This window comes from Anolis carolinensis, chromosome 1 (genome assembly GCF_035594765.1).
Source record: "Anolis carolinensis isolate JA03-04 chromosome 1, rAnoCar3.1.pri, whole genome shotgun sequence".
Classification (NCBI taxonomy): Eukaryota; Metazoa; Chordata; class Lepidosauria; order Squamata; family Dactyloidae; genus Anolis; species Anolis carolinensis.
Window position 1 is genome coordinate 196,693,645 of NC_085841.1, and position 24,840 is coordinate 196,718,484.

Sequence of the window (24,840 nt, forward strand, 5' to 3'; positions counted from 1 at the left end):
AGCAAAATAAAGAGAAGTTCTTCCATGCTAATTGCCTTAGGCCCCCAGTTTATTTCCAGATGTTCTAGCCAGGTGGGAATATAAGGGGAAGCAATGAGTCATGTTGTATTGTTGATAGCTGGAACTGTTTATGGTGGTGACAGGCAAGCTGCAAATGCTTAATCTGAAATTGCCATGAAAGTAGTAATGGAAATATGATTGAATCTGTGTAAGTGCCCCACATTTTGATAAGTAAGTGGGTATGGCTGTATATTGTACATACTGCCCCCAGAATCTTCTCTCCCCAAGGACACCCTTGTATCTCCCTTCAACACGCCACAAGTCTCTCACCCCCTCCGAAAAATCTGTTTTTTTTCTTAGAATAACTTTTAGAGGAAAATAGAGGCTTTGTTTGGGGATTGGTTGTGGTCCACAGGGCCATACTGAAAACATACATACGTGTGACTCATTTAGCCCTTAGATCCCATCACTTCCATCTGTGCATTAGATGCTTAGGTGAGCTTCAGATACTGGCAGATGCTGACACAGCTTTGGCAGCTGGGTGGTGCCAAGAAATTAAGGGTTAGGACTCATTGAAAGTCATCTGATTGAAAGCTTTCATCAAAGAAAATAATTTTCAGCAAGTTGCAAACATAGCAGTTTATCTCCTGAGTTCTTGCTGCAACTGGCCAATTCATGTGTAAGGTGTAACTGTAATATTTCTTTGGCTAGTTTGCATAACTGTTATTTTCTGTAGATTTTAACAACTTGTCTACTCTGAAAAAAAGAGTATTCCAAATGCTGCCCTTTTGTTTTTTCTGCAGGCATGTGCTCCACTGTATCACTGGAGAACTGAGCAGAAAGCAGAGCGGGAACCTGTGGGAACTTGTTATCTTCGTGACGGGTCTAAAATTGTTGAATATGCTCCCTGCAGGTCAAGTATGTGGAGAATGCCTTGCATTGTAATTACAGCTCTGAATCTATATTCTTGTGTGCTGTCATCTTTTGCGTGCAACTTAAAGGGAAGAGCTGTCTCTCTTTCTCTTGCTCAAGTCTGTGATTTTTATGGGTGCCTTTGGGGGTGGGAAACTAAGAGAAGGCAGAATCGTCTCCAGCAGTCCTTGAAACTCAGATGCGGATATCAGAGCAGACAAAGATTTGAATTTAGTAGTGAACTGAAAATAATGATGGAAGTGTGGAGGCAATATGTGGCTTCTGATTTTTCACAGACCATGAAAGTGACCGGTTAGCCCTAGGGACAAATGATAGATGTATTAAACGTGGCTGATACACTGCTGTCCTAAATGATAGGTGTTATTAAATGTATTCTGAGTGTCTTTTAAAAAGGGCAAATTGCAACTCTTGTGGGTCATAGAATTTAGTCAGGGACATGGAACAAGTGACGTAGAATAACCTTTTCACCTCATGCTTTAGCCTTGATGAAAATCACTCCCGAGAGCTGCTGTTTGGCATGTTAGAAAAGCTTTAACAGAGTGTTGGGCAACTACAGCATTTGGCCTGATCATCTGCATCCTTCAGCTGGGTTTTGAAAAAACTCTATATCAGTCCAAGCCACTGCAAAGAGCAGTTTGTCCCTTCTCCAGCAGCATTCCAGAATTTTTTTCCAGGATCAGAGGGCCATAACGGCACCAAGCAGAATGAGCATTTCACTCTTAATCAACGATAAGGAGAAGAGATTGTTAGCATTTCTGTTGCAAAGCTCTGTGTTCGTAGGATTAACCACATCATAAAAAGCCTCCTCAGACTTGCTCCTGGCATGCAAAGGATCAGCTCTGGAATTCCCTTTCTTTTCCTCTTTTAAAGACAAGCAATATCTCAGCACTATGGGTGGATTCCCACTCTGCAAATAGAAAAGAAGGAAAGGGAATGCCTACTTGCCATTTTAGAATTTCCACAATACAGAGTCTGTAAAGGGAACACTTTAATTACATTGTTATTTTGTTACTGTTGCTGGTGGCTAAAGAAAAAACAAATCACACTTTCCCTTTTCATTGAGCTTTTGCACTCGAAGGTCAGACTTACACAAAATACAACCCCAAAAGCCACTGAAGTCCATTAGCATGCAAGGAAGTTAATGCAGCTACTTCATCTATTGAAAAAGCAATGTTCCTGAAAGACTAGTATCTCCTTTAATTCTCACCACCAGCAGCCTGTTCAGTTGGCTGTATCTAGCAAAGAGGGATGTGGTCAGGAGCCAAACCCATTTTGCCTAGCTATGTTGATGAACAACATACTGTTCCCTCTTTCCTCTTCATCCCCTTTTCCTTTTTGTTTTGTCTTTTTAGTTTGTACGTCCGCAGACAGAATCAAAATTTCTGAACAAATCTTGCCAAGGAAACACTATGATCAGTAGAGTGTCTTAGCTTAGGCTCACCATAGGTTGGAAACAACTTGAAGGCATACAACAACAAACTCATAAAGCAACCCTGAAGCCACTTTAAATTGAGGAATGAGATGAAAATGGCTTGAAGGTCTTGGGAGGCTTCAGATCTTGCTGGAGTACACTTTCCAGAGTCCCCGACCATGGGCCATGTCGACTGGAGCTTCTGGAAATTAAAAGCTAACAACCTTGGAGGGTTGAAACTTGGAGATTACACACTTTAAATAAGCTTTCTTTTACCACCTGATTTGGTCTTGTTTGAACAAGGTTGCTGGCAAGATTCTGCCAGGCTTGAATATAAGGCCCATGGGCTGTATTTTGCCTAGCAAAACACAAGTTGTGTTGCCCTTTGTAACATAGCCATGGGGAGGCTTATGTTTTGCAGTTAATAGCAGCAGATGAGATACTAAACCTCTTTTTGGACTTTATAGCTTCATAACCCAGGCTCAGATGAACGAGCACCCAACCCCCCCCCCCCCCAAAAAAAACCCCTAAGATCATAAAACAGCAGTACATTGAGAAATAAGATTGGGTTTTTTTTAAAAGTATACTGCTTATCTTTTCCTTGCGAAGTAGAATTAGAAACAGCTCCAGTTTTTGCAAGAAATCAAAGAATAGAGAAACAAATATCTTTTAAATTTAGAGGAACTTTAGGCCCTTCCACACAGCCCTATATCCCAGAATAACAAGGCAGAAAATCCCACAATATCTGCTTTGAACTGGATTATCTGAGTCCACGCTCAGATAATGTGGTTTTTTCTGCCTTGTTATTATGGAGTATAGGGCTTTGTGGAAGGGCCCTTTGAAGAACATAACCTAGGGTGGCTCTCCTGCTTTGAGAATTGCAGGACATGTTAGAGTTGAGTTCTTCAAAAGTTTCTTAAACTGAGGCCCCTTCCACACAGCTGTATAAAATCCACATTGAACTGGACTATATGGCAGTGTGGACTCAGATAACCCAGGGCCCTTCCACACAGCCCTATATCCCAGAATATCAAGGCAGAAAATTTCACAATATCTGCTTTGAACTGGGTTATGAGGGTCCACACTCAGATAAAGTGGGATTTTCTGCCTTGATATTCTGGTATATATGGCTGTGTGGAAGGGCCCCCAGGCCCTTTCCACACAACTGAATAAAATCCCAAATTTTCCGCTTTGAACTGGAATATATGGCAGTGTGGACTCAGATAACCCGGTTCAAAGCAGATATTGTGGGATTTTCTGCCATGATATTCTAGGTTATATGACTGTGTGAAAGGGCCTTGACAATTTTGCAGGTTTGAAACGAGGACCTCAATTGATAATGGGGCAATACTGAGTAAGACTTCAAAGGCTTCAGTTATAAAATCTTGGTCGCTGTTAAGGGACTCCAATACAGAAGAGAAAAAGATAAATCTGTAGAACTCTGCCTGTCTCCCATCACTTCTTCCACCTCAGGCACCATCCACACAGAACTGGTTTGTTTTGTGAAAACAGAATTGTGTTACACATCCTTACAAATAATTTATTTCCATCTTGTTTTCTTCCCACAGCAAATATTGACGCAGAAGGGCAGGGCTTTTGTCAAGGTGGATTTAGCATTGACTTCACTCAGGTAAGCAAGCTGTTACTGTGTGACATCTTCTCTCAGTGCTTGGCAGCAAAGGGTGGGGGGGGGGGAGCGAGAAAGACTAGGGCCCCATCTACACTGCCATATGAAATCCAGATTATCTGCTTTAAACTGGGTTATATGGTAGTGTAGACTCAAACAATCCAGTTCAAAGCAGATAATGTGAATTATTTGCCTTGATAATCTGTATTATATAACATTTCAGATTAGTTCTACACAGGTAGGTCTGTCAGGACTTGGTGAGTGGATTCTTTATTCTTATTGTCTTAAATTTATGCTGCTAGAACAACACAATTTATTCAGTTCAGAATCTGACAGGAAATGTGAGCAAGCCAGGAAGGAAAGAAATGAATAAAATAAAGATAGCATCTTTTCTACCATGTTAGTCCTGTTCCAGAATATAAAAACCTATTTAAGATTTTCCATTTGCATTTGTCTTTTCAACAAGCCTTTTAAATCTAAAACCATAATTTTAGAATGTTCTGGCAAGTACTATATTAGTCACTGGAGTGATTTCACAGTGTAACACAATGTGCACATATTATTGACTATGGTAACTAAGGATGAGTATTCTGTATACAGAGGCAATGTGCTTATTTCCACTGTGGTATGACCTCATCTGGTATAGTTCTGGTCTATTCATCCTGAAAAATAACATTATAGAAGTACAAAAGATGCAGAAAAGTGCAAACTGGATTACCAAGGGGCTTTCCCTTAGAAAGAATGAAATAGGGAGGAACATAATAAAAGTGTATAAAAGTATGTATGGTGCAGAAATTGTAGACAGGGTGGAAGTTTTTTTTCTTGCTTTTTCAGAATAGTAGAACGTGGGGTCATCTGCTGAAGACAAAGGGGAGATTCAGAACAGATAAAGGGGAATTACTTCACCAGTTAACACAGTGCTTTAGTTAAACTGTGGAATCCACTGCCACACAATGTTATGATAACCTACAACCTGGGATTGTGTTAAAGGACAAAGAAATTTATGTTAGATGCAGCTGTTAGGGGCTCCTAGTCATGGTGGCTATATATGTCCTCATATAAGGCAATATGCCTCTCAATACCCGTTCCTGGGAACATAAGTAAGTTGATAAGCATTTTACTCATGTCCTGCTTGTGGGCTTTCCTTATTTAATTGGTTGGCTTCTATGTGAACAGAATGCTGTACTAGAAGATCCCTTGGTCTGGCCCATCAAAGTTACAGTGATACCTTGAACCTCAAATCACTCTTATCTCAAAGCAAATTTTTATTATTTATTTATTTATTTATTAGACTTGTATACCGCCACTCACAGTTTGACTCAGAGCGGTTTACAGAAATAGATTAAAACAATACAATTAGCTTTAAAATAACAATAAAAACAACAATAAAAACAGACATTCACCCATTGAAATTCTATTAAGTTGTTCTGGGCCATCTGAACCCTCCCCTCTTTTTGTTACATGTTCTTATATTTAAAAAGTAACAATGTTTAAATGTACATTCGCATAGAACAACAGAAAAAGAAAAATCAACTTTAAAATGGTAAACAATGTGTTAGCCACTGTATCAGCAAGGCAAACCCTTTACATTCACATTGAACAATAAAAAAGAAAGATCAGCTTTAAAATGGTTGAAGCACAAAGTTGTGGCAAGGAAGCATAAAGCATAAAGTGAAGAGGCAGAAGCATCATTTTCTTCCTACTGGACTCATTCCAGCTTCCCTTCCTCACTTGTTCTCTCTCCCTCCCCCTATTCATGAAATCAAACATACCAGGAATAAAAACCACACAAAAGCAACTAACCCAAAGTTCCTCAAAGTGGACAAGAGCAAAGCAGACAACAATCTCCCAAAGCGGACAAGAGCACAAGGCACGGAGACTACTCCCTTGAAACCCCTAAAGCCCTGTACTCTCATACTAGTTCTCCCTCTGGTGCTAGGTCTTAACTCAAAACACTGCTCTTATGTCAAAGCAAAATCCAGGCTGAGCGATGGCTGTTAAACCAAAACGCTCTTAAGTTGGGATATTCTATAAAGTTGAGGTTTCAATGTATTATCTTATTACAGAAAAAGAAATAACTCTCATCACTTGTAGGGACATCTGAATAGTTAGCTGTTGAAGAACTCAATGGTATTATGGCTTCAACTACCCAATTAGACAGTAGTCCTCATCTCATGCAATATCTCCTATCTATGGCAAACACATCAAGGGGGAATTAAAAAATGCTTCCTGGCCCTGGCCATCCCCAACCCTCTGTTGCACAGGACTGAGTCTTTACGATACCTTCTGTAATGCCACTTAGTCAGTTCATTGCAAATGTCCAGGACTCCTTCCTCATCTCTGTCATTTAATTATGTTATTCAGTCCTATCCACCCTTTGAAATAACCATGATTTTACTGTTTTAGAAAAATATAAGAAGCCTCTAACTTTTGCTTTCTTTGCAGGCTGACAGAGTACTTCTTGGAGGACCTGGTAGCTTTTATTGGCAAGGTGAGTCAAGGGACGTGGCTGGCAAAATGAGGGTCATCTGACTCATCTTCTGAGAGCCTGACAATGTGATACAAACAAAGTAAAAGCAGATAAACTTAAAGTACAGGCATCAGATTGCAGAGCATCAATAATCACATAGTTGAAATGTGATCCTTCATGCATCTTTCAAAGTAGGAATGCTTATGCCTCTGTGCTGGTCTTTAAAGTGCCACAAGACACTTTGTGCAGCATGTTGGGATGAGTGCTTTTCTACAATCTCCAGAATTTCCCGTATTTCTTTAAGTTCAAACAGCTCTCCTCTTTCTTTAGCCTAGGAGTGAAACTCAAGTGACCTTCTAGATTTTTTTGGACTTTACATCCTAGTATTCCTACCACCAGCTGTATAGGCTAGGACTGCTGGGAGTTGTAGTTTAGTTCCAGGGCTACATGATTCCCATCCTTGCTTTAGTCTAATTTCTATGCCTCTTAAAAACATTGCAGTGCAGAAGCACTGTTTTAGCTGGCTATTTTGTGGTGTGTTTGTTTAAAGCTACAACATTGTCTGCTTACTTTAGAGTGAGCCACATTCAGGCTCCTTCCACACAGCCATATTGCCCAGAATATCAAGGCAGATAATCCACAATATCTGCTTTGATCTGGGGTATCTGAGTCCACACTGTCATATAATCCAGTTCAATGTGGATTTTATACAGCTGTGTGGAAGGGGCCTAAGGGCGACTGACGTCTAAGTAGAAATGCATGAGACCGTGCTGAGAGGAAATAAAATTATTCTTGTAACTAAAACCATTTCATAACCGGAACACCTGTGCGGGTTGCCTCCGCAGTCCCCACAGCCTTACTGCATGGCCTTTTTAAGACCTTGCCTGCTGCCTGCCGCTTTTGGCCCCTTTTATTCTATCAGCCCACTTTGATTGAGATTGAACGTATGTTTAAGCTGGTTGATTGTATTTTAACTTTAATTTTGTTATATTTATTATTGTATGTATAATTGCAGCGTTGATAACTGATAACTGATGGTAATGTTTATGTATTTATAATTTATTTTAAGTTCCAGTATTGAATGTTTGCCGTATATATGTTGGGCTCTGCCCTGAGACCCCTTTGGGGTGAGAAGGGCAGAATATAAATGCTTTAAATAATAAAAGTAATAAATAATGGCACTTGCATGTATATGTCCCTGTTTTCTACATTCTAGGTCAGCTTATTTCAGATGAGGTGGCTGAGATCGTGTCGAAATACAACGCTAAAGTCTACACTACCAAGTATGAAAACCAGTTAGCAACACGGTCAGCCAGTGCGGCTTTTGACGACAGCTACTTGGGTGAGTTTCTTCAATGCCAGGTAGTACATTGAAACTATACATTCTTCTTTTTTCAATCTGTTTTTATTCCAGCAGTATAAGATCCGTGATTTTGTCAAGCATTGCTTCTGTTCCCAAGATCTCTCATCTAACACTAAACACTAGATAAACAACCCACAAGTTCTCCATAAACTCTATATTAAAAGGGACAAAAAATTAGATAAAAACAAGTAAAACTGACTTCCCTTCTCCTTACTTAAAGATTTATTTTGGAGATATTGTTAGCCTCTATTGTTATCTCTATTTCTGTCTTAGAATTTCAATATTATAAACTGCAAACCCTTTAAATTGTGTTTGCATGTCCCACCACTGAACCCTGATAGATATAATGGGCTGGAAAGAATGATTCCATTAGCAGCCACGACCTCCTGTGATGACAAGGATGATGATACATTTTATTTCTTCCTGGGTCAAGGCCAGGTGCAACATAGATTAAAATACAATATTTAATTGAAGACATATACAACCATTCAAAACACATAGATTAAAATATAAGCATAAGATTGAAACACATTGATTGGAAGTAGTGAAGACAGCCAAACTAGCCAGGCAGCATCAAGTGGAAGATCTGAGTGTTCAATGTTCTTTATATCTTATACGGTCTGCTCTGTATTGTTTATTCTTACTTCAAGATAAACAAGCAAAACCTGGCATTCTTATAGTCTTTCCGATGGACCTTGAGATATTGACAAGCATCAAGTACAAATATTATCCCCGTTATATTTGTTATGCATGGTTTCACTTGCTCACTTTCTAAAAAAAATCCCTTCCACTCAGAAAGTGTTTGTGGGCCTCTTTAGGTCTTCCAGTGCAATTTTATGGCATACCTCCTCCCCATGTATAGTCAGAATATAAAGTTCATTGTTATCTATGGTTTCAAGTATTCATGGGGGTCTTGGGACATATCCCCCATGGATACAGGGGGTCATATTGTAATTGGGTCTTTTTAATAAAAGGCTTCAGTCTTAACTTTGTATTTAAAACAAGGGCAGACAAAGCATAACACAAATGATGCATGTGCGCCCTCCAGCTGTTTTTGGCAACCCTTCAGATTTCTCCCTTTTTTAGCAAAGATGTTGAACTACTTCTCCCGGAAGTCGCCAAGAAGAACAATTCACCTTTTAAATCAGTGCTGGATTCCAACCTCCAGGTCTTTGGGACTTCAACTCCTAGAAGCCCTGGCCAGCATGTCCAATGGTTAGAAATTCTGGAAGCTGAAATCCAAAACACTTGGAGGACGGAAGATTGGACACCAGTATTTTAAATTATCTATTCCTCCCCTTGCACTGATATAACTGCAAGAATTACTTTTTACTTTCCTCAGAACCAGGAATGAATTCCTGACTACTTCTGTTTGTGTGTTTGCTTTTTTTATTTGTTGGGGTGGCAGAGTAGTCTATCCCAGAAGAATAAAATAAAACCCCAGACCTGATGCAGCTACCCATCCCAAACCTAAATGTGTTGGATAGATAAGACTAGCCTAGTTGAGACAGCACCCCCTGCAGGTAAATGGATGTGATGCCATCCTCTCTTCTTTACCACTGAGAGCAGAACTTGTGTAAGATTCATTTCTTATTGTTGTGTGCCTTCAAGTCATTTCTGAGTGCTGGAGAGCCTAAATCACAGGGTTGTTCCCTATTTTTCCCATCCCCCACTCTCCTAATAAATGCTTAATAAAAAATTATTTGGAAAAGAATACTAATAATAAGATACTGTTCCATCATCCAAGTGGACTCCAAGAGGGGGTGATAGAGAAGGATGGCCCATTTTGTGGGGGAGGAGAGGGGGAGTTGGGGGAGGGAAACCATTTCCCCCATTTTTGCTGATTATTCCCTGTCCCCATTTCCCATGAAGGAGAGTTGTTTCCATGATAAGGACATGGGTGGGGGAATAACAAGAAAGCAGGGGAGGTGGTTTTGCTCCTTCAATCTTCCGTACATCCCTTGAAGTGGATTGTCCTACTCCGCCTAGTGCCACCTTGTGTCCTCCACCTGGATAATGGAACAGTACCAATAATCATAATAATACTGGGACCAGTAGTTGAACATTTTTATTCATGATCTGCATGAAAGTTTAGAGGGTGTACTTATCACGTTTGCAGATGACACCAAATTAGGAGGGATAGCTAATATTCCAGAGAATAGATCTGGATCTGAAATGACCTTAACAGATGAGAGAGCTGATTGGCCCAAACTAACACAATGCATTTCAACAAGGACAAATGGAAGATACAACATTTAGGCAGAAAAAATGAAATGCAAAGGTACAGGATGGGTGATGCCTGGCTTGATAATGTCCCATGTGAGAAAGATCTTGGAGTCTTCATGAACAACAAGTTGAACATGAGCCTAGAGTGTGATGCAGCAGCTCAAAAAGCCAATGGGAGTTTGGGCTGTATCAAAAGAAATATAGTGTCCAGATTGAGGGAGTCATGGTGCCTCTCTATTCTGCTTTGGCTAGACTTCTTTACATGGAATAACACTGTGTCCAATTCTGGGCAGCACAAGAGATATTGACTCTAAACTGGTTTACAAGAGATATTGACTCTAAACTGGAAGGTGTCCAGAGGAAGAGGGCAACTAAAATGATTAAAGGTCTGGAGATGATTAATCCCTATGAGGAGTTTAGCCTGCAGAAGAGAAGGTTGAGAGAGGACATGAGAGACATGTATAAATATGTGAAAGGATGACTTAAGGAAGAGGGAGCAGACCTGTTTTTTGCTGCCCTAGAAATAAGGACTCCTTGTTTTTCCTGCATGGCAGGGATTGGACTGGATGGTCCATGTGGTCTCTTCCAACTCTGGCAGGGTTTCAGACCATGGTCTTGTTATCGAAAACTGGACACAAAAAAGATGAATCCCAGAGTCCACAGGGACTATTGGGCCTTTCCCCCTAGTTTCAAGCCCTCTTTCATTGAACTTCTCTAGAAAGTTGCTCAAGCACCATACACCCAGACCTCAGGGAATTACCACATAGTAGTTAGGATCTTCCATTCACAATACCCCGAGAAGACACATGAAACACATAATGGCCTTTTGGAAGAGCCACAACGCCTGTCCCAACTCTGTGATTTTGTTGCTGGGAACATTTCCTCTCCTCTATTGCTAGACCAGACACCCTCCCTTGGATCTCCATTTAATTTGCCAACACCGTGAACACCCTTTTGTCTTCCTGGCTGTCACCCACTGTATTGACTAAAATAGAAACACTAAAACCCATTTAAACCTTTTATCGCTTGCTCCAACTTTCTACTTGTACTCTTCTTCTGAGCAAATCAATAAACAGACACAAGCCTTGAAATAAAGCAATGACAGCTTACTAAATTTCCCTCCAAACCTGGAGACCAATTGGCAGCAACAATAGACAGTGCATCCCAGCCAATGTAGATTCTAGCCTGCCATGATCTGGATAATAGCTGAGCAGCAGAAATCCTTTGTTTCAAACTGCTGTCAAGGTCCTATAAATATTTCTGCATTGCATTGAGGTATGCTAGTCTTTGGAGTGCAGACTCTGCTGATATCCTCTTTGGCCAAGGGAAATAAACACCTCTGATTTTGCCTTCAGCCAGTTTGTATCTCATTTGATCTTTTGGGAGCTTGATACTCCGGGCCCTAAACCCATGGTTTTCGCAGTTGCTTAAATCACTCAACGATTTCCGTGTATACTAGTCCAAATTGTCAAACCACTGCCCCACACTGGCCTTAGAGCGGCTTAAATGCAGGTTATTTCACAACCATGACAACGTCCTATACAGTTCTTGGGATTTGTAGTTTAGGGAGGAACATTTGTAATTCTCTGCCAGGAGGTGCCTCTGACCAGATTCTGAACCCAGGATTTTGCTGGATGTAGTCAAGGCACTTAGATTGGAATGGAATTGTTTTAATTGTGTTATATAAAACAAACACAGATGAATGTGCCTAGTGTGTATATATGCCCTCTAGTCTGCCTGTCAACTCCATGAATTACGTGTTGGTTACATGCAAGGAAAGGAATACTCAGAGGCAGTTTTCCAAGTTCCTTCCTCTGAAATATAGTCGACATGCACCTGATATTTTTTGATGGTCTCCCATCAAAGTACTAACTAACCTGCTTAGCTTTCAAAAGCAAATGGATTCTGGTTCCTTTAAGTGATTTAATCTCTTGGAATTTAAGTCTGTAAAACTTCTTACAGACCCAGTGCAGATAGTTATACAATCTGATTTTCCCTTTCTTCTTCAACAGGTTATTCAGTAGCTGTGGGAGATTTTGATGGTGATAACATAGAAGGTATGCCTCCTTCATGGGTGTACAATACATGAAAAAAGCTTTTATGATTAGCAGGAGGTAGATTTGTGGACATGCATAATTAGGTATTTTGCGCTGCTTTGCACATTTAATCCCATTGTCTTTTAGCCTTCAGTGTCCAATTGTCGATGTAATAGACAGTGGATTCCCATTCTCCTGAGAAGCTTGAATCTGCTTCTGATTTTTGTTGGGGTTGGAATTCAGCATCTCTTTATTTACATCCCTCCAGCTGCAATGTTCTCCACTGCCAGTTTTTATGTGTTGCCAGAAAATTCCCCTGTGTACTTCGTCCAAAACAGGCTTAAAGAGTATTGAAAATGGAAAAGCCCCTTTCCATTGTGGTTCCCTGTTTATGGAATGCTTTCTCCAGGGGGAACTGGCTGGCATCAACATTACAGTATTTCAGGATGAGGGCAATATGTTTTATTTATTTATTTACAGTATTTATATTCCACCCTTCTCACCCCCAAGGTATTTTCAAGATGCCCAGTCTTGTTTTTAAAAAGGACTTGTGATGTCCATATATCCATCTGCCTGCCCACCCGTGTCTCTATTATTTGTAAGTTCCTCTGTATGGGATTTCTGTATATTTCCAAGCTTAATGTTAAACTCTTGTTCATATGGCAGCAGGACTGTGAACTAAATGGGGAAGACATTTGGAGAACATTGATTCCTACCTGTTTAAGTCACAAAATCTACTATTTTTTATGTTTTTCCCTTCAGATTTTGTGTCTGGGGTCCCAAGAGCAGCAAGGACTTTAGGCATGGTAAGAGAATTTAAATATGACATGTTCCACAGCAGATATTTTTCCTATTTGCTGCTGACATGCACCATAAAAGTGATCTTTTACTTATATTTCTTGTGCAGGTGTCCATTTACAATGGGAAAACCATGGCATCCATGTACAACTTCACTGGAGAACAGGTATGAGGTTCTCTTACCTTTGGGTAAAAAAGCCTATAATGCCTGTCTCTGGCCAATGTAACATGAACAGAATGGTAGTTTTAGTTTCTTCTGTTCTGGTTTCTTAAGAATAGGGCTCCTTCTACACTGCCATATAATCCAGATTATCAAAACAGATAATCCACAATATCTGTTTTGAACTGGATTATATGATCTACACTACCAGATAATTCAGGTCAAAGCAGATAACCTGGATTTTATATGGCAGTATAGAGGGAGCCTAGGAAAACATGTACATACAAGATAGAAGTTTCAGGACACTTTGAATGTCATTTAGAATGAGGTCTAGGGCTGGCATGACTCACTGTTGACCCAAGATGGGAATGTGTATTCATCTAGATCAGTGGTTCCCAACCTTTTTTATTTATTTATTAGGGACCACTTTGAACTGGGACTACTCTCCAACATTAGTACCAAAAGGGTTACAAATCAGTTTTTTTGTCAAGTTTAGATTTGGTTTGGTTATTTGGTGTGCTGGTTCAGAAAATTGCATTGGATAGACCACATCAGCTCTAGTTTCTGATACAGAATATATGCCCTCCAGTAGTCACTATCTGCTCGCCCACAGAAAACCATATTTAATAATCTAGAGCTGATGTGGTCTATCCAGTGCAATTTTCTGAATCAGTACCCCAAATAACCCCAGGACCAGGCCTAAAAACGAAGACAGAAAGGCACCCCTGCTTCCAGGTGCCACATGGAATGGCTCTGCTCAAGGGAAGGGAGGAGGAGGAGGAGAAGCAGCAGTCAGGAGGCTTGTTGTTGTGCCTTTTGTGGGTAGTCAGCCTCTCCCCTCCCAACAGCCTTGTTGCCTCGACACCAAGAGGGTTTCGCTCTTGTTGTAACAGTGTAGTAACGGTGAGACCGCGGACAAAATTTTAGTTCTTGGGGACCACTTGTGGTCTATGGACCACAGTTTGGTTACCACTGCTATAGATATTACTAGCTGTGCCCGGCCACGCGTTGCTGTGGTGAAGTATGGTGGTATGGGAAATAAAGTATCTTATATTATCTGCTTAGAACTGGATTATATGAGGCCCCTTCTACCCACCTGGATAAAATGCACACTGAATTGGATTATATGGCAGTGTGGAGTCAAGATAATCCAGTGCAAAGCAGATAATATAAGATTATAAATGGGTTATATAGCTGTGTGGAAGGGCCTTGAGTCTACACTGCCATATAATCCAGTGCAAATTAGATAATCTGTGGAAGAAGCCTAAGTGAGGCCTAAATCTGCCTGTCCCCTAACTGAACCCTGGCTGTCCCTTGGCTGAGTTGGTTGCTAGGAGACCAAGTGGGTAGAGATTAGCCCTCTAAACTGGCAGCAATTGGATAAAAACAATTATTGCTCTCCCTCTAATTAGGACTTTATTTTTCTTTTCTTTTTGTTGTATCAACCTAGAGGCATGGATGATGGATTGTGTTGTCAAATTTCGAGGTTGGGGGGCCTGTAGTTTTGTTGTTTTGTGGGTCGCCGTGATGCCATCACTCATTTATATATATATAGATTGGCTTGCAACTTTAATCACCCCACACTTGTCTTTCTGGCTAGGTGTGATTGGACTTGTAGTACATCAACATTTTGAGAGCAACATGCTCTCAATTCCTAACTATATCAGTGTATAAGGAATAAAAGCAGCAATGTGCATGTGCAGCAGTACTAATGAGGGGGCGGGGGGTAAATATTCACTTTTTCCTTATGCTTCAGTAAAATAAATGGCAGAGAAATTAAAAATCAGAAAAAAACGCTATCTTAATAGCACTTCAAAGTATGTTTAGAAAAGGATCGGTTACTGGATAAAAGTATAATGCTTTAAATATTGCTATTTTATTCATTGCTTTTCCATGAAATCATGTCTTCTAGATGGCTGCATACTTTGGATATTCTGTAGCTGCCACAGATATCAATGGTGATGAGTAAGTTATGCTATCTTTGTGGTTGCTGTGAAAGTTGGCTATTTTCTAAAACATTGTCTAAGTCCAGAAATGAGAGAGTCAATATATGGCTTAATGATTTGAGTTAGGGTCACCAGTTGGAAATGTCTTAAAGAGATGATAACACTAAAGGATTAAAATACTACCATTGGCCTATTTAACTTCTTTTTTTTACTGGCTTGTTCTGTCTTCTCACAGGTTGTTGTTGCTGTGTGTGTTCAATTTGTTTCTGATTTGTAGTGACCAAGGATAAAGGGTTTCTTGGCTAGATTTGTTTAGAGAGGGTTTGCCCTTGTCATCCTCTGAAGCTGAGAGAATGTGACTTCTCCAACATATTTGAACCCTTGTTTCCAGAGTCATAATCCAATGCTCAGGCCACTATTTACCATGCTGGCTCTGACGTACTTCATTCTTGAAGCTTGGGTGTGTTTTCAGTGTGATCCATTCAAAATTTGTCATACTACGTACATTCCATGAATATTACAAGTGGAAAAATTGTAGTTGTTAGGGTGTTAGGGTCAGATTAAGATTTGAGTTTATCTGGGCTCGCTATTCCCTGCCAAGAAATGTATTGGTTGAGTTTTGGCAAGTCTAGAGCTATGGGGAAAGGTTTTGTCAAAAGGTTTTGTGGTCACTAAAAGAATCTTTTTCTCTCTCCTTCCCCCAACTTCCTTTCAGTTATGCAGATTTACTCATAGGAACCCCACTTTTCATGGACCGAGGCTCTGATGGCAAACTTCTAGAAGTGGGACAGGTGTCTATTTATCTTCAACAAGCCTCTGGAGGCTTTCAGAGTCCAGTCATGAAGCTGAACGGCTTTGAAGTCTTTGCGAGGTTTAGCAGCTCAATTGCACCTTTGGGGGACCTTGACCAAGATGGCTTCAATGGTAAAGGGTTCTGTTTCGGTTTTTTGTCATTGTTTTTAAATTTGCATCTGAGCTATCTCGTTGCTTCCTAATTATGCCTCTTAAAGATAATTCAGGTTCAGGCTCATCACTGGCTCATCACTCTTTCTAACTAAGTGCCAGTTTAGATAAATCAGGGGACCCATCCAGACTTCAGAATGATAATGCCATGATTCCACTTTAATGGCCATGGTTCCATCTTATAAGGTCCTGGAAAAGACATTTGAGATTCTCGGCCAGGGAGCTCCCCTGTTCTCTCTGGCCAAACTACAAACCACAGGATACCAAAGGATGCAACCATGGCAGTTAAACTGGAAGAATAGTGCTATTATTGTGTAGTGTGAATGGCCCCATAGTCTCATTCAAAATTATAAATGTTCTTCTCCTAATTAAAATTCTGGTTTTGGAGTGCTGCCCTCAGTTGTGCCAGTATATTGATGACATTTTGCACACTCACCAGGTGTCCTGAAAGAATCCTTGAGTATAAATCTAAATAAAGACTTTATGCTATGTGTTCATTCACACACATTTTCTTTGTTAGGTGTCTTGATTACAATTCTTGGATTACAATATATCCTATGGTACAACTCTATTATTATTATTATTATTATTATTATTATTATTATTATTATTAACTTTATTTATACCCTGCCACCATCTTCCAAAGGGACTCAGGGCGGCTTACAAAGTACTTGAGGTGCAACATGCAAAATACAAAAACTGCAAAAACAATAATATAAAACAATAAGCATACCATAGGATGCACTGATGGGATTTGATGATTAAATTATGAAGGGCAACCAAACTAATGATTCTAGTTGAAGCCCTTTACATTTCAAATACTGTTTACTTTGAAATATACCATGTTCTTGGTTGATGCTACCAGGTTTGCTGAGAATTATTGAAGGAGCTCAAACGCTCGTAAATTTGAAAACTGGATCTTTTACCTGAGTTCATCCCAGTTGACAGGGTCATTGCAAATTGAGTTGGCTGCCTTCTGCATGCATAATAATGAATGAGAGCATTCAGTTTCTCAGTTTAATGTTTTCTATGCCCCACACCCACCCAAAGAACATATGTTTGTTTTAATCAAAAGCATGCTGGTTTAGATTTGGAGATACCAACATTTCTTTCTATGTCTTGTAGACATTGCAGTTGCAGCTCCTTATGGTGGAGAAGATAGGAAGGGCCTGGTTTATATCTACAATGGGAGACCCACAGGTTTGAATGGAGTGCCATCTCAAGTCCTTGAAGGGCAGTGGGCCTCAGAGACAATGCCACCAAGCTTTGGATATTCACTCAAAGGATCTACCGACGTGGACAAAAATGGCTATCCAGGTGATGGTTCAAGAATTTCAATGTAGCCATGTGTATCTTAAACACTCCTATAACATTTAACCCAGTGAGAGCCTGAGTTTGGCTCTTCTCCAGGGACCTGTGGATTTTCTCAGGTCATGCTTTTTGACATTATGATACTTCTTACTTTACATGTCTAGTAAATTAGAACTTCAAAATACAAAAGATGTGGATTCTATTATTCACCATGTTTACTTTGGGCATCCAAGTTGTAGCCCTGTTTACCTTGCTGTGACAAGAAAGGTGTCTTCACTAATATGTGCTAGAGGCCAGCTGGTAAGAATAGTTTTGCTATATCTGTATTGTTTCTTTCCATTTCTAGATTTGGTCGTGGGAGCTTTTGGTGTTGACAAAGTTGCTTTATATAGGTGAGTGCTAATAAAAGGCTGGAAAAGGTCAAGAGTTACTAAATATTGAAATAGATAGGATATTCTTGACTACATCAAGCCAACTATCAGTAGATACTTTGAGGTTATAGCAGAAATATCAGATATCTTCTTTACTTTGTCACAGTTTAGCAGTCCTGCAGCCAGCCCTGGCATATGAGGGAGGCAATGGTTCTCTGCTATCTCTTGTATTCTTCCCATGTCTCATACCATCAGCTAGAAGAACAGCAGCAACTTCAGCCATGATGCCAGTATGCCAGTGTGCAAATCAGGACTTACTCATAAGGCCTAGGTTTATGTTTCGAAGCAAACTTTTGGACATTACCATAACTTTCCTCAGAGGCTGAGAGAGTGTGACTCATCCAAGGTCACTCAGTGGGTTTCCATGGCTGAGCGGGGAATTGAGCCCTAGTCTCCAATGCTAAGACTACTACGCCACACTGGTTTTCTGTTGAATTGACATATTCTCATGTGTATAATTTAGGATTATGACCTAAACATCATCTTTTTGCTTTTTCTCTTACTTAATTCCTTTCAGTCTGCTATAATACGATCTTGATTTGCATCTTGGTGCTTTGAGTGACTGGAGCACTTGAGATAGGAGTAGAACAAAGTGTGGAATATTTTGCTCTCCAGTTGTTTTGAGTTACAATTCCCAAAATTTCTCGCTATGATGGCTTCTGGGATTTCTACTCCAAACAAGTGGAGGGCAAGACATTCTCAACTCTTGTGGTAGAAGATTGTGTGTTTTTTGTTCCTTGTTAATGTTCCTTTTTACTTACAGTTTGATTCTTTCAAAAGGGCCCGGCCAGTCATCACTGTAACTGCTGTACTAGAAGTTACACCGGCAATTCTAAACCCAGAGGACAAATCCTGTGAAGACAATAACCAGAAATTTTCTTGGTAAGGTAACTTGTTACTAATGTTCTGCTGTAATGTTTAATGGTCAAAATGAATCTTGAAATTTTAATTAGTAGACCTCAAAATCTCCTCATTTGGCCAAAGAGTAAGAGTTCTGTACTTACTATACCTTATTTTCTCTTTGGAAAAAATAGACTGGAACTACTCTGCCTTTGAGTTTCTCTCCTTGCTGAGCAGCAAGCATAAGTGCCTGTCTTTATTTTCTGTTGGTAATCTATGGTGAAAGAAGTGAATTTTGTTCTTGTATGGTTTGGAACCCCATTGAAACCACCACCACTGTCACTAAGGCCCCATCTACACTACCATATAATCCAGTTTCTGAATCCAGATTATCTACTTTGAAATGTATTATATGGTAGTTTAGACTCATACAATCCAGTTCAAAGTAGATAACCTCGATTCAGAAACTGAATTACCGTATATACTAAAATACAAACCAAGTTTTTCAGCTCCTTTTTAGGGCTGAATAAGTCCCCCTTTTATTTGAGTGACGGTCCTGGCCAGCTTATATTCGGGTTAGCTTATACTCAAGTATATAGGTAATCAGAGTTGGACAGTCTTATCTTATTAAAGTCTTATTATCTTAAATTACAGTTTTATGTATATATTCAAAACTATTTAACTTACTGATGCCTCAATTAAAATAATTTAATTGGTATCTATTTTTACTTTTATTTTTGAAATTTACCAGTAGCTGTTGCATTTCTCTCACTCATCTTATACTTGAGTCAATAAGTTTTCCCAATTTTTTGTTGTAGAATTAGGTGCCTCGGCTTATATTCGGGTTATCTTATACTCGAGTATGTATGGTATATGGCAGTGTAAATCCAGCCTAAGTGAACTTCCTTTTTTTTTTTTGGAATATCTGTATTAGGGGTCTTTCATTAAAAAAAGAAAAAATATGTATTGGAAAGTAATAGTAATTTTGCAGCAAAAGTGGGAGAAAACTTATTTGTGGATAGAAAGTAGGAAATAAGAAAAGAGAAAAAAGAGAAAAAAAATAGGGGAAAAGTATAAAAGAGAAAAAAATAAAAAAGATTGTTGACTTCCATCTGTCTTTAACTGGCTCTTCACAGTCTTTCTAAAAATATTCATATATATTGGTGAAACACCACGTCCCCTTCGTCCTCATTGGTCTCTAAGATTGTGTTGGTTCAGCAGATAAGCCTAAGTGAACTTCTAAGCCCTCTTGAAAAGAGATGAGGCAGAACCCAAGGCAGAACAAACCCAGATATTAAATGAAATAATTTACTATCAGAAAACTGAAATTTAATAGAAGATTGCTTGTCCTATCCAGAAGGTCATGGTCAAGTTGCCACCCCTTTGTATTATACTGGAATGGAGAATGTGTTCCCCTCCAGAAGTAGAGCAATTTACGCGAGGAACAGACTCTGGACTAGATTTAGGTTGACTCTACAATGTAGAATAGATGCAGTTTTACACCACTTCAACTTCCATGGCTCAATGATGTGGAACTCAAGCACTTTTTGGAAGAGAAGGCTACAGACCTTGTCAAACTACAGTTCCGCTGTGAGCAGATCTGCGTTTTTCCATCTACGTCAGGCTAGACGACTGGCTCCCTACCTATCTAGGAACGACCTGGCTACGGTGATCCAGGCGACGGTCATCTCGAGGCTCGACTACTGTAACACCCTCTACATTGGCCTTCCTCTGTCAGTGATCCGGAAACTGAAGCTAGTGCAAAATGCGGCAACTCGTCTTCTTGCCGGGGTGCCTGCGAGGTGGCGTAACACCCCAATTCTACAACAGCTGCACTGGCTACTGATTGAGTACTGGATAACTTTCAAGATACTGGTACTAACCTTTAAGGCCTTACATAGTTTGGGGCCGGCTTACCTGAGGGCCCGCTTATCCCCCTACCAACCCCAGATATTACTTCGGTCCAAAGACCAAAATTTGCTTGAAGTCCCTAACATACAGACTTATCATTTGTCTTCTACTAGGCAGAGAACCTTCTCGATTGTAGCCCCTCATTTATGGAATGCCTTGCCAGTTGAAACTCGAACTATCCGAGACTTACTTGCCTTTCGGAAAGCCTGCAAAACCTTGCTCTTCCGACAAGCTTTCGATGGGTGAAAAACTCGGGGCTATGTCTGTTTTTATTGTTGTTTTTATTGTTGTTTTTATTGTTGTTTTTATTGTTTTTATTGTTATTTTAAAGCTCAGTGTATTCTTTTAATCTATTTCTGTAAACCGCTCCGAGCCAAACTGGGAGTAGCGGTATACAAGTCTAATAAAATATATAAATAAATAAATAAATTCCCTAGCATTTTGCCATGACAGTCCAACTGCATTCATTCTACAGTGTCAATGCATCTTTAGAAGCATGTTGGAAAAGCAAGTGGGTTGCTTGCACTTCATCTATTGCAATTTGCTTCAAATATATTAACACAGCTCTTGGGATGTTTTAAAATTTTAATGGAATTCTGGAAGTTCATTTCTGTCTAAAGTATTTTTAATAATTAAAAGTGGAAGGAAAAGAGATCCAGTCATCTGAAAATGTATTTAAGCCCTATGGTTTTATTTCAGTCAGTAACACACACACAACTAGATCTTAGTGATAGCTGTGGGAAGTGAGATCTGGAAATGCACTTGTCCATTTGTGGTACTTGGTCGCTGCAGTGTGACCTACTTTTTCACTGAAACAGGTTGTGTTTTTATCATTTCTTAATTTTCCCCAACAGTTTCACAGTGAAGTTCTGCTTGAAAGCTGAGGGCAAAGGAAACCTTCCCAGGGAGCTCAGTAAGTCATATGGATTTACTTGTTATTCACTGAAGCTCATTATGTCAAGACACTTTGAATACCTGGAGTAATGTAATGGGTCGTGGGGTTTTTTATGAACCAATGAACCATCGGGGACACACACAGAGTCACACTAAAATTGTTCTCAGAATACAGGAGACAACATTGTGTTGGATCGCAGACTGGAAAAGAAATAACTTGCTCAAGAGAACCTGGTGAAGGATCCCCAGAAACTGGGTTCACCTGCACTTCTGCTCTTCTGTGCTTCTAAGGCTCAGTAAGACTTTATGCTCTTGAAATAATATGAATATGAAAGGATGCACAGAGGATCCCAACCATAAGCTGGGTGGGATGCAGTAGAAGGTGGCAAAGAGAGATACATCGTGTTGGTGCCAGTGCTACAATGGTGTTGGTGAAAATGCTCCAGGGCCTGGAGCAATGGAATGTGGAAAATATACCTGCTCAAGAGTGAAAAATCCATTCTTAGTTTTACTGATGCTCTTCCTGCCATGTCTTTTTGCTCTAAGATAAACAAGAATTCTAGATCTCTGAAACAAGAGCATCCAATGTTGGGAGAGAAGACTCAGGCAAGACCTTACTGTGTAACACACGATTTGTGGGAACAAGTTAAAGAGTAGTGAAAATCTGGAAGACATTTGCATTCTTTTTTTCTGATTTTTTCCCTGCAAAAATAAAAAAAATGCTAATGTGCCATTTTCTTTATGAATGAGTACACGAATGCATGTTTTGAACTGCTAGGTTGGCAGAAGCCGGGGCTAACAGTGGGAGGTCATCCCGCTCCCCAGATTCGAACAGCCGACCTTTTAGTCAGCAAGTTCAGCAGTTCAGCGGTTTAACCCACTGTGCCATCGGGGACTCCTTAGATCTATCTTAGAAATATTAAATACACCTTAGATCAAAGGCAAAAAAGTCAGGACATTATTATATCAAATCTTCAGATACATAAGTCTTACTCCAACTTTTCTCAAAGTTTATAAACACACACACAACTCTGCCATGGCTTTCAAATTTGCAAAAATAGTTTTATCTATACTGAAGCCTAAGAATAGCTATTAAGAGAATTATAGGACAAGTTTTTACCAGTGAAATGTCATGTTAAAGCTAGGAAGAGTGACAAATGAAGACCTGATGTGGCAAAAAAACAAAAGACAAAACAAAGTAGAAATACAAGTACTATACTGTCTGAAGGAAAAGAGTGATGTATGTTGACAAATAAGAGCCAGTATGATGTAGTAGCTTGGGTCTTGTCAATGGCTCTGAAGACCAGAATCTGAATCTTTGTTTGACCATGGAAACCCATTGGGTGACCTTGGGTAATTCACATTTTTTTCAGTTCAGGAGAAGGGAATGGCAAGCCCCTTCTGAATAAACTTTGCTAAGAAATTCTTGTGATAGGTTTATCTTACTTACTGTCACCATATATTGGGGATGACTTGGCACAACAACAAACGTAGACATGAAGTTGATACCATTTGTTGCTAGTGCCATGCGAGGGCACAGTTGCTGACTACAAGCATTAGATGGAGGTACAGGCATTTATGATAGCTGTCCACCTGCCTCCTTAGTGGTAGCAGCCCCACCAAATAGAATAGAATAGAATAGCTTATTGTAATTGTACACCGTACAACAAAATTAAATGCTTTAAATTACTTTACATTTGTAAAATTAAATTAAATTAAACTACCTCCTTCATGGTAGCAGCCCCATGCCTGGATGCCTCTAGACTGTGTTCTTGGCCAAGTCTCATTAGGTGTTAGGTTCCCCTTGGGTGCTCCTTATTCATGATCACCTCTGCCATTTCTGTATACCATCTTGCTTTTGTGTCTGTGGTTGGTTCCGCTGCTGCTGACCTCAAGGTTGCTTAACTGAAATGTTTTTGTGATGATAGCTTTCCAAGTGGAGTTGCTGTTGGACAAACTGAAGCAAAAAGGGGCCATAAGAAGAGCCCTGTTCTTTCACAGCAGGCAATCTGGTCACTCCAAGAACATGACGGTGCCAAGAGGAGGTCGGATGCGTTGCGAAGAACTTCAGGCTTTCTTGAGGGTAAGAGGACACACCCAGTTCTTTCTCCCTCCTATAACACTATGTAACAAAATTTGAAAAGTTTTCTGTTCCTGGTTTGAAAGTGTTATTTCCCGTTTAGTTGTACAGTACTTACTTGGAAAGTAGTTGTTATACCCCAGAAACTTTGTTTTTGTGGCTGCCACAAACTATGTTGAATTGGTTGTAGACTTGATGAGATATTCATTGAAAAACTATAGCAAAATGTGCTGCAGGATGTCCTGCAAAAACAATTTTTTTGCAGTTTAATGCACTTTTTTCATGCTTTTATGATAGGCCCAATTAGGAAATGACATTTATAAGCCAGGAACAAAAATTGTGTTACATAGTGTAATTGAATCTAATTTTTCTGAAATTCAGAAACAGATAAAATAAGGTTTGCCTGTTGTTATGACATATTTTTTATCATAGAAAGTATAAAATTGTTGAATATTTGTCTGGAAGGTGGTCATTTGTACATAAGATGGAAATGACAAGTGGAAGACTTTTAAGATAAGTAGAAATGGTTCTTTTTTTCTTTTCTTTTGGTTATTCCATGTTGCCTGCATGCAATAGGTTTCTTTACCCCCCTATCTATATATCTATATGTCTATATATTATTGGGTTGTATAGCTATCTCCATTATATTATAGCTGTATTTATCCATTGTCTTGAGACAAAATATTCCGCTCATTTGCCTGAAAAGACTTAACATTTTAACTTTCAATCAGTGTTAAGTTTTAGTTGGGATTGTATTAGATTTAGCAGTTGAAATAAAGCTAAGTGTCATAATTGTGGTATCATCATTTTTTGAGAAGTTATGCACCTTTATACGAGGGTGGGTCAAAACCTTTGCCTCCTGTGTCATAAAAAAGTTATGAATGAACATATGACAGCAGAGGTTGCTACAGATCATAGTAAAACTACCATTAAACGTAGTCACCATCAATTTGTACACAATTGCGCCATCATTTAACTCATGCATCAACACCATTTGGGAAAAATTCAGGGTTTTGCTTCGTGACCCATGATTTTAAAGCTGTTTTAATGTAATTCAAGTCATTGAATCTGAAACCACGTAGGTTGTCTTTTTGGACCTCTGAAAGACAACCTATGTGGTTTAAGATTCAATCTTGAATGACGTTAAAACAGCTTTAAAATCATGGGTCACGAAGCAAAACCCTGAATTTTTCCAAAATGGTTTTGATGCCTGGATTAAATGATAGCGCAGATGTGTACAAATTGATGGTGACTATGTTGAATGGTAGTTTTATGTAGAGGATAATTTAGGCTATGATCTGTAGCAACTTCTGCTGTTATATGTTCATTCATAACATTTTTCTGACACAGGAGGCAAAACGTTTTGACCCACCCTCGTAACAAGCAGATTCCATTTGTGCTTTTAAAGATAAAAAGTTAAATAGATTCAGTTCTTCTTCC

General features: G+C 39.5%; 1 protein-coding gene and 1 long non-coding RNA gene across 4 annotated transcripts in view; one reads left to right on the plus strand and one right to left on the minus strand.

Annotated features, from left to right (window-relative positions):
* LOC103280023 (uncharacterized) overlaps positions 1 to 24,840 on the minus strand; it is a 1,071,411-nt gene that overhangs the window by 174,800 nt on the left and 871,771 nt on the right. The gene's annotated exons all lie outside the window — the stretch shown is intronic.
* itgav (integrin subunit alpha V) overlaps positions 1 to 24,840 on the plus strand; it is a 97,811-nt gene that overhangs the window by 38,587 nt on the left and 34,384 nt on the right. The window contains exons 4-17 of the mRNA XM_003228848.4: positions 804 to 918; positions 3,913 to 3,974; positions 6,417 to 6,462; positions 7,658 to 7,783; positions 12,043 to 12,087; positions 12,829 to 12,872; positions 12,974 to 13,030; positions 14,937 to 14,989; positions 15,686 to 15,894; positions 17,059 to 17,250; positions 17,591 to 17,636; positions 18,456 to 18,557; positions 21,281 to 21,339; positions 23,249 to 23,403. Coding sequence (XP_003228896.3) covers positions 804 to 918; positions 3,913 to 3,974; positions 6,417 to 6,462; positions 7,658 to 7,783; positions 12,043 to 12,087; positions 12,829 to 12,872; positions 12,974 to 13,030; positions 14,937 to 14,989; positions 15,686 to 15,894; positions 17,059 to 17,250; positions 17,591 to 17,636; positions 18,456 to 18,557; positions 21,281 to 21,339; positions 23,249 to 23,403 — 1,311 coding nt within the window. The remainder of the gene's footprint in view (positions 1 to 803; positions 919 to 3,912; positions 3,975 to 6,416; positions 6,463 to 7,657; positions 7,784 to 12,042; positions 12,088 to 12,828; positions 12,873 to 12,973; positions 13,031 to 14,936; positions 14,990 to 15,685; positions 15,895 to 17,058; positions 17,251 to 17,590; positions 17,637 to 18,455; positions 18,558 to 21,280; positions 21,340 to 23,248; positions 23,404 to 24,840) is intronic.